General features: G+C 52.7%; 1 protein-coding gene across 2 annotated transcripts in view; it reads left to right on the forward strand.

Moving 5' to 3' along the window:
- Positions 1 to 4,618: 4,618 nt before the first annotated feature.
- The window catches only part of LOC142431863 (cytochrome P450 2A13), a 7,665-nt gene continuing 3,475 nt past the window's right edge, over positions 4,619 to 8,808 (forward strand). Inside the window, exons 1-5 of one of the 2 annotated variants that reach the window (XM_075536839.1) lie at positions 4,619 to 4,798; positions 5,003 to 5,165; positions 6,285 to 6,434; positions 6,657 to 6,817; positions 7,967 to 8,143. In XM_075536839.1, coding sequence (XP_075392954.1) covers positions 4,619 to 4,798; positions 5,003 to 5,165; positions 6,285 to 6,434; positions 6,657 to 6,817; positions 7,967 to 8,143 — 831 coding nt within the window. Of the gene's footprint in view, positions 4,809 to 5,002; positions 5,166 to 6,284; positions 6,435 to 6,656; positions 6,818 to 7,966; positions 8,144 to 8,808 lie in introns of both variants that reach the window. The other variant, XM_075536840.1, reaches the window with a different exon arrangement.

Consider the following 8,808-nt stretch of genomic DNA (forward strand, 5'->3'; position numbering starts at 1 on the left):
TACACTACCCAGGGACCTTTGAACAGTCTCCCGATACTGCCTAGTCCACTCCACCCCTCAAGAATGCCTCCCGAGCTCCATAGGCTGCTTTAGCTGCCCTGGGGAAGAGATGGGATGAGAAGTCCTCCCAAACCCCTCTCTCTCTCCTTTTCTCCTTCCCAAGGTTTTGGGAACTGGAGGCCAGAGAATGTAAAAGGCAGGAGTTGAGAAAAGCCCTCTCCTTTATCCTGGGGGTAACAAGAACACAACCACTCACTGAGCAATTCTGGCTCATCAAGTACTTTGCACACAATAACCCGCTCACTAACAACACCCCCTCCCCCGCTGCCCCCCAATAACCTGCTGCATAATTCAGATGTGACATCATCGCCGGCTCAAGATCACACACCAAAGAAGGGATAAGACTAGGACCCCACTCCATGTCCTAACTTTGGAGCACCTGTCCCTTCAGGAAGGGCAACTGAGGGCCATCGAGGGAAAAGATTTACTGGATTCACCACTAACTAGCTCAAGCTAGGAATCCATCCCAGAGCCACCACTTCCTGGCTTGGGTCCTGCCTCCAGGAGGCAATGCACGTGATTTCAGATACTGTTCTCTCAGTCCATGATCCAGGGGACATCAACAAGGCCAAACTAGCATAACCACTCTGTCCCCAAGCACGTGTGTTCTCTGATATCTCATGCTCTAACCCTCTGGCCCGTGGTTCAGCTCATGGCAGCCTGCCTAAACATTCATTGCCCTTTCTCATGCCAACGTCGTTGAGAAACAAACTCCCCAGATTTCCACCACGCTCCTTCTCAAGAAACAAGAGGGAAGAGGAGGGGTCCAGGCTTGGGGCCAGCCCAGGTGCAGGCTGGTGATTGGGATTAGGGGGATTGATACCTGCCAAGCCCACGATAATCCTTTTACCTACACCAGCCCCCTCCAAAAACAACAAACACCTTTCCTCCCTCCTCTTTTATTCTCTGCCTTTTGTTCCCTAGTCTCAAGTCTCAGAGTCTAGCAGGCTGAAACTCTCTGAACAAAATGCCAGTCCTGGGAGTGCCAACCTCACCCACTTCCATTTGCTCAGGTTTAGTTGGGTGTGATCTTTCCTGAACCAACCAACCTCAGAGCCCTCCCAGGGCCTATCTGGGACCCTCCTCGGACCTGGTTGAGGACAAGTATTGGGCTCACAATTATTGTCTACTCTTCGCACCCATCCGAGGTTGGCCTGCTGGGCCGAACCTGAGAGGCAACATGATACCACCCTTATGACTTCCTACTTCAGTGGCTACCTGGGTCCACTCTCAGTGGCCTCTAGTCATGACAAGTGGCCACATGAATGTTCTCCTGAAATCAAGTTCAGTGCAACTTGTTCTCTTTTTCTAGTATTTGTTGTGATTTGCAGAGCACCTTGGTTCTCCCTTCGACAATTCATGCACCTTTGGTCTGTGCCCACGATGGAACAGCACTCTCCCTACTGCCTTCCTGTGTGTTCCATTTCCATTGTCCATCACGTGCCTGCCTCCTGAGCTTTATCCCTGGGCAGCTGTGACCCTTTGGATCTTGCATGTTTAACTAGGCGTGGCACCTGCCTGGTATGATTGTTCGCCCTGTGAGAAAGACACACACCGCCATCCAGTCGATTCAGACTTGTTGTGACCCTATAGGACAGGGTAGACTGCCCCTGTCAACTTCCAAGACTGTAACCATTTATGAGCGTAGAAAGCCTCATCTTTCTCCTGCCTGCCTATCTGATTGAATGCTGAGTCATGCAGGGGTTTCAGTTCCAGGCTGGAAGACTACCTAAAGGCCAGGTCATAGTCTCAGGGATTCTGCCAGTCTCTGTCAGACCAGTAAGCCTGGCCTCTTTAATAATTTTTTTAATTTTGTCCCACATTCCACACACACTCTATCTAAGACCTTCTACTGTGATCCCTTTCAGAGGGACCAACAGAGATAGCCAGGCACCATCTAGTTCTTCTGTTTCAAGGTCGTGGAGTGAGGTTTACATGGCCCATTACTCCTGTCTTGTATCTTTAATTTTCCTCATTTTTCTGTGCTCCAGATGGGGAGAGATCAATAGATCCTTTAAGACCCCAGTCACTCCTCAGCACAGAAGTATGTAGAGCCATGGTTATCAATCTTCCTAATGATGCGACCATTTCATACAGTTCCTCATGTGGCAGTGACCCCCAACCATAAAGTTCTTTTTGTTGCTACTTCATCACTGTCATTTTGCTACTGTTATGAATCAGGTGCCCCCTGTGAAAGGGTTGTTCGACACCCAAAGGGGTCACGGCCCACAAGTTGAGAACCGGCTGCTGTAGCACATGATCTTTGTAGACTATGCTATGTCAATTGACTTTAATGGCCCTCCAAACTCTGGCACTACATTTCTGGCCCAGTGATCTATTCCCTCAAAGTGTCATTAAGACGTTTACATACCATTGTCCCAATGGCCCTATTTTATTCCTGACAGCGTCAATACCCAAACAAACCAACTCACCACCACCAAGTGGATTCTGACTCACAGTGACCCTGTAGGACAGAGTCGGACTGCCCCTGTGGGTAACGCTTTATGGGAATAGAAAGCCTCCTTTTTCTCCCACCAAGTGGCTGGTGGTTTGGGCAGCCCCAATGGGACTCTGTAAATCATAACCCTTGAGACGGGTGAGGTTTTTGTTTTCTTGGTGCTTCACTCTGCTGCATCGCTCGTGTCACCCAGGACAATAACTCGGGGTGCCAACTCTCCCCCACCCACCACCATGGACGTCCTCCCCTAACGGACCGAACAGAATCCTCCGTCGTGTTTATTACCCATTTTACTCGTACGATAGAGTTGTGAATTCACTAAATGTAATGTTACAGATTTTAGCCTCATGAGAATAACATATGATAAATACAGTCACACATCGCTAGCTTCTGTGAATGCTCACAACACAATTACTTTTCAAATCTTTCCACATGGAATTGCACCATTTTAGTAACTGAACAGAAAGAAGCCTTGTTTTAAAAAAAGTTTTTTTCAACTCCTTTTCCTTTAATTATGGAGTCTTGGTGGTGTATGGGATTATGCATGGGGCTGTAATCAGCACGGTCGGCAGTTTGAAACTAACAGCTCCTTGGGAAAACACTGAAATCTCTACTCCCATACAGTTACCATCTCAAAAACCCACAGGGGGGTGCGATGAGTCAGCAGTGAGTTGAGAGATTTTAGTTTCTCCTTTCATATCATGACTTCATTCTCCTAGATGACGGATAACGGTTCACCATATTAGGGTCACTAAAACACCAGAGAGTTGGACAAAAGCAGTGGCCCTAAAGACACTAGGATCAACGAAAACAGCACATTCTGTCGTGTCTGCGGGCAACACTGCTTGACCCCTTGTGTTGGGGAAGAACAGACGCTCTGGCCAGCCTCATTGGAAGGTTCAAAGAGCAAATTCATAGGTATATTGGTGCATATAAGCTGGGCTTATAGAAATGTTTTAGGTGATAATAAATAACTACAGGAATATGTTTAGTTAAACACACACACACATATCTGCTGAGACGCTGTTTTATAGGTGGTGTAGCCGTTACACTTTGGGCTACAGTCTTCATGGTCCACAGTTCAAAACCACCAGTAGCTCTGTAGGAGAAAGATTGGGTTTTCTACTCCTACAAACAGTTATGGTCTCTGAAGCCCATGGGACCATGGGGAGAGGGTTGCTATGAGTCAGCCTTGACTCGATGGCATTGAGTTTGGAGTTTGGTCGCCCCTCTAGTAGCGCCACCTAGTGTCATTCTCCACCCTCAAACTCCTTTAGTAATTGCAGTGATCATACTAGAAGTTGTCATTTCCCAAGACCTGCCTGGATCCTTCTGACAGAGGGACCATGAGTTAATCCTCCGCGAGCTGTGTGGACTGTCCCATGAACACATGAATCTGTGCCCCCTCCCGCCTCTCCTAACCAGAGCTGGGCAGTGGGGCTGGGAGGCTCTGAACAAAAAGAGAACGCTAGATCCACCATCTGGAGGCAAAAGCTGGCCGCCACAGTAATTCCGGGTTCTCTGTAACGCCTCATCCCTAACCTCAGGTCCTTCCTCATGCCAAGACCCTCAAACCCATATGCCTGATATCTCCCCTCCAAACACCGTTAGGTCTACATGCCTTCTTATCAAAGCTAGCCCCCAACCCACAGCCACACACCCTATCTCACTCCCAAATTCTCACGACCAAGTCTCTGGAGTCTTCGCTTCAGAGACACCCCCCCTCCCCCCAGCCAAATCCACAGCAGAGGGGTTCCCCTAGGCAGATATTCCAAAATAATTCACTTTGAAAGTGTGTCTTTCCTGCCCTCACTTCCAAAGCCCTGGGGTTCCCAGGTGCCGCCAACTGAGGTCTGGGAGCCCACTCTTCTGTTAATCCACCGTGAGGTCTCCGCCCACCTCCCCTCCTGACTTTGTCCCAATCGAGGCAGGAGCCTGGTATGGGGTGTGATCAGGAGGTTAAATGAGACAATTACGTAATAGTCAAGACCAAAGTCCATCCTGTCCTTCTCTGCCGGGTAGTATAAAGGCAACCCACTCCAAGCCTGATCGTCATTGATTGTTACCTGATCGTACCTGATCGTCACTCACTCTGCCACCATGCTGGCCTCAGGGCTACTGCTGGTGGCTTTGCTGACCTGCCTGTCTGTAATGGTCTTGATGTCCGTCTGGAGACAGAGGAAGTTTGCGGGGAAGCTGCCCCCTGGGCCCACTCCACTGCCCTTCATCGGGAACTACATGCAGCTGAATACAGAGCAGATGTACAATTCTCTCATGAAGGTACCAAAGGGCGCGTGATGGGGGGAAAGGGGTTGGGGGGTGGGGGAAATACTATGAGACAAAGATAGATAGCATCTAAGGGCTGGACAGAAGGGTGGGGAGGAGTGAATGCCAGACCAAAGAGTCTCAGGGCAAGGCCTGTCCAGACAGAGGTAAGGGCCCCGCTCCCTAAACCCCCTCCCCCTCACAACCCACCTCCACCAGCTCAAGGAGCGATACGGTCCCGTGTTCACCGTCTACATGGGGCACCGGCGTGTGGTGGTGCTCTGTGGATATGATGCTGTGAAGGAGGCGCTGGTAGACCAGGCGGAGGAATTCAGTGGGAGAGGCGAGCAGGCCACCTTCGACTGGCTCTTCAAAGGCTATGGTGAGGGGACGCCTCCCGTGGAGGGACGTGGCCTCCGTTGCCCCAGACTGAGCCCCTGGGCTTGCCTGTCCACAGCAGACTGTGGCAGATCTGTCCCTCGCCTCTCCTTGACCCCAGTCCAGGCTCCATAACCTCCCTCCGGTCTGTCTCTAACCTGTCTTACAGGGACTGTGACTGCATTCACACACTCCCCACACCCCACACCCCCCCACACACACCCCGAGGCGCGTGCTCACTCACACACGCGCTGTGTGTGTGTGTGTGTGTCTTTCCAATGTGGGGAGTCCATAGGCTGATTGACCAATCTATGGTGAATCATTTCCCACTTTGTCCCCCCACCCCACTACATCGGGTAGCCTGCTTCTGGGTCTGGCTGGCGTAGCCCCCACCCCTCTCTCTCACCTCCACCTGCTCTCCAGACTCAAGCCCTCCTTTCTCATTGGCCCTCTCCCCTGACAGAGCGGCAGGACGAGAGTCTGGGGTCACTGGTCCTCCCTAATGGCCCGTCAGGAGCCCTCCCCCCACCCCACCCCCCACCCCACCTCCGCTCCTTAAAAAGGCCCTGTGAAATTGCTCACGACAGGTGAAGGCGAAAACACCAGGAAGGGCGCCTGTGCGTGCGCCTCGCTGGCTGGGTCACCCAGCCCTGCTCCTTCTCTGGGATGTAGACGCCCCGGAGATGTTCAGGAGCCGGGACCTCCGTGCGCCTGGGTCTTCCTCTCATTCTCTGCTGAGGGATGCTTGGCTCACGTTTCCCTGGCTGGCTGGCTAGCTGGCTGTCTCTCCCCTTCCTCTGCGCTAAGATCCAACCCTATTTCTGCCTCCTCTCCTGGGAACCACTGCCAGCCCCTCTCCGTCTTTCTCCGGAATTTTTCTCCAGCTCCTTGCTCTTTGTATCCCAACCTCCCAGCACTCCATGTGGTTTTGTTTTTCCCTCTTCTGTTTGTCTGTTGGCCCACTTCCCTCCCCCAGCTCAGTCTCTCTCTCTCTCTCTCTCTCTCTCTCTCTCTCTCTCTCTCTCCCTCCCTCCCTCCCTCTGTCCCTCTCACACCCCACCCCTCCAGAGTTCTCCTACCCCTGGCCTGCTCTGACCCCTGCCCCACTCCGCCCCCCTCCTAGGCGTGGCCTTCAGCAATGGCGAGCGTGCCAAGCAGCTGCGGCGCTTCTCCATCACCACGCTGCGGGACTTCGGCGTGGGCAAGCGCGGCATCGAGGAGCGAATCCAGGAGGAAGCGGGGTTCCTCATCGAGACCTTCCGCGGCACCCGCGGTGCGTGGGGACCCTAGGCTGGGGCGGGAGCAGCGCAGGAACCAGAAGAGAAACACCAGGGACCTAGGACCCAGGACCCACAGGCTCTGGGGTCCAATGGATCGTTTCAGACAGATCCCAGAACTCTCTCTCTCTCTCTCTCTCTCTCTCTCTCTCTCTCTCTCTCTCTCTCTCTCTCTCTCTCTCTCTCTCTCTCTCTCTCTCTCTCTCCTCTCGATCCAGGCGCTTACATTGACCCCACCTACTTCCTGAGCCGCACCGTCTCCAATGTCATTAGTTCCATTGTCTTCGGGGACCGGTTCGACTATGAGGACAAAGAGTTCCTGTCGCTGCTGCGGATGATGCTGGGAAGTTTCCAGTTCACAGCGACTTCCACGGGGCAGGTAGCCAGCCTCAGCCTGGCCCTCCAGAACCGGCCAACAGCTCCCCGTACACAGAGACAGATGCCCCCCACCTCCGCCCCCCAGACAGGGTCCCCTCAAGACCATCCCCCACTTCTGGACTGAACACTGGCACCAGAACCCAGCCTGTGTGCCCAGTACCCAGTCTTCAAGGGCACCTGGGTATCCCTGCAAGGACAAAACCAACAGCGCAGAGCCTGCCTGCAAGATAGTCCCTATGCCCTCAGCACAAGGGTGCCAGTCCAACTGACCTGAACATCTGGTGGGCGCTCCCTACCCAGCCCACCTCCCAAAACCCATATCTCTGAATCCCTGGTGGGAAAAACTCAGCCCACAAACCCCCAGACCCTTAAGTCAACCCCCAAACTCACTGTCATTCAGGCGAATCCAACTTACACTCACAAGGCAGCAAATCTCCTCCCACAGAGTGCCTAGTGGGTTTGAACCACCAGCCTTGTGGTTTGCAGTCTAATACTTACCTGACAGCACCCCAGGGCTCCTTAGACAGGGCTCCCCTGCCCAGTTTTCCAAGTATCTAAATAGTGCCTCCTGCCCAGACTACATAATACCGAAACACCTGGACAGGTATCCCAAACGGGACCCCTACAAGCTCAACAGATTATTCCTCCAATACCCCAATACCTGTCCCCCAATTCAGCCTGCCTGAACAGCCTGACAGAGCAGCCCACTTAATATCGGAACACCTGAATAGATACCCCCAAATCAGTCCCACTTAATACCTATACAAGCACTTATACAGAAGCTCCCAATCCAAATCTCCTATATGCCTAAATCTGTGTGTGAATAAATGTCTCCAGCCTAGTCCAGCCGAGTGCCTAAAGTCCCGGCCAATCCATTAACTCCCAAACCAACCTCACTTGACCAAAGGAATACATGGGTGTTTGCACCGACCCAGGTCCCCTAAATCCTTAAACAGGTGCCCGCGTACATAACCCACTTGGAAATTTAAATATCGACTCCCATCCAGTCCTACCTAAATACCTACACAAGGGACCTAACCCCAGTGCCTCCCTTGCCCTGAAGTTCCTCGCCCATCAGATCCTGCCCACTGACTAGTGTCCCTCCTTGTCTTCCTCTCCTACCCACCCTATCCACCCTACCCACCTCCAGCTCTATGAGATGTTCTACCCACTGATGAAACACCTCCCAGGGCCTCAGCAGCAGGCCTTTAAGGAGCTGCAGGGGCTGGAGGATTTCATAGCCAAGAAGGTGAAACAGAACCAGCGCACTCTGGACCCCAACTCCCCGAGGGACTTCATTGATTCCTTCCTCATCCGCATGCAGGAGGTGCGTCCAAACAGCCAGCTCAGAAGCGGGGGCAGGGTGCTGCTTTCCAAAAGCCAGGCTAGGGAGGGGTACAGAGGCCCATTCAGACTAGTCCCTCGCCATCAGCATCCCCACAATCCTTATGACAGTCAACCAACCCTTTTCCTCTGACTGAGCCCTTACCCTCGATAGGACCTGTGCCAAGTGAATCAGCACAGAGCCCTTCTCTTGCACTCCTGGATCCTCTGGGTGGCACTAGTGGTTAAGCACCAGGCTACCAACCAAGAGATTGGTGGTTCAAATCCATCCAAACTCTCCTCAGAAGAAATACCTGGTGGTCTGCTTCTGAAAGGTCACTGCCGTGGGAACCCCTAGGAAGGGCAGTCCTGCCCTAAGATACGGGTTCTGGGGAGTTAGAATCCACTCATCGACAACTGCAGGGCTTGTTTCTGTGTTGTGGTTGGTTGTTGCATGACGGCCAGGTATCAGTCACTCTTTGAAATGCCTCGTTCACATGCACGACGCTCCTTGGGCACATTCTCTTGTGACCCCAGGTTTAGAAATGAAGAAACGAGCCCAGAGAGCACCGTAACTTACCTGAGGCCACCCAGCCAGGAAGTGGCAGCATCTAGGTCCAAGCCTGGTTTTCCGACTCTACGACTGGTGCTCTTGATATTCTGTTCCCC

This window comes from Tenrec ecaudatus, chromosome 18, assembly GCF_050624435.1.
Source record: "Tenrec ecaudatus isolate mTenEca1 chromosome 18, mTenEca1.hap1, whole genome shotgun sequence".
Lineage (NCBI taxonomy): Eukaryota > Metazoa > Chordata > Mammalia > Afrosoricida > Tenrecidae > Tenrec > Tenrec ecaudatus.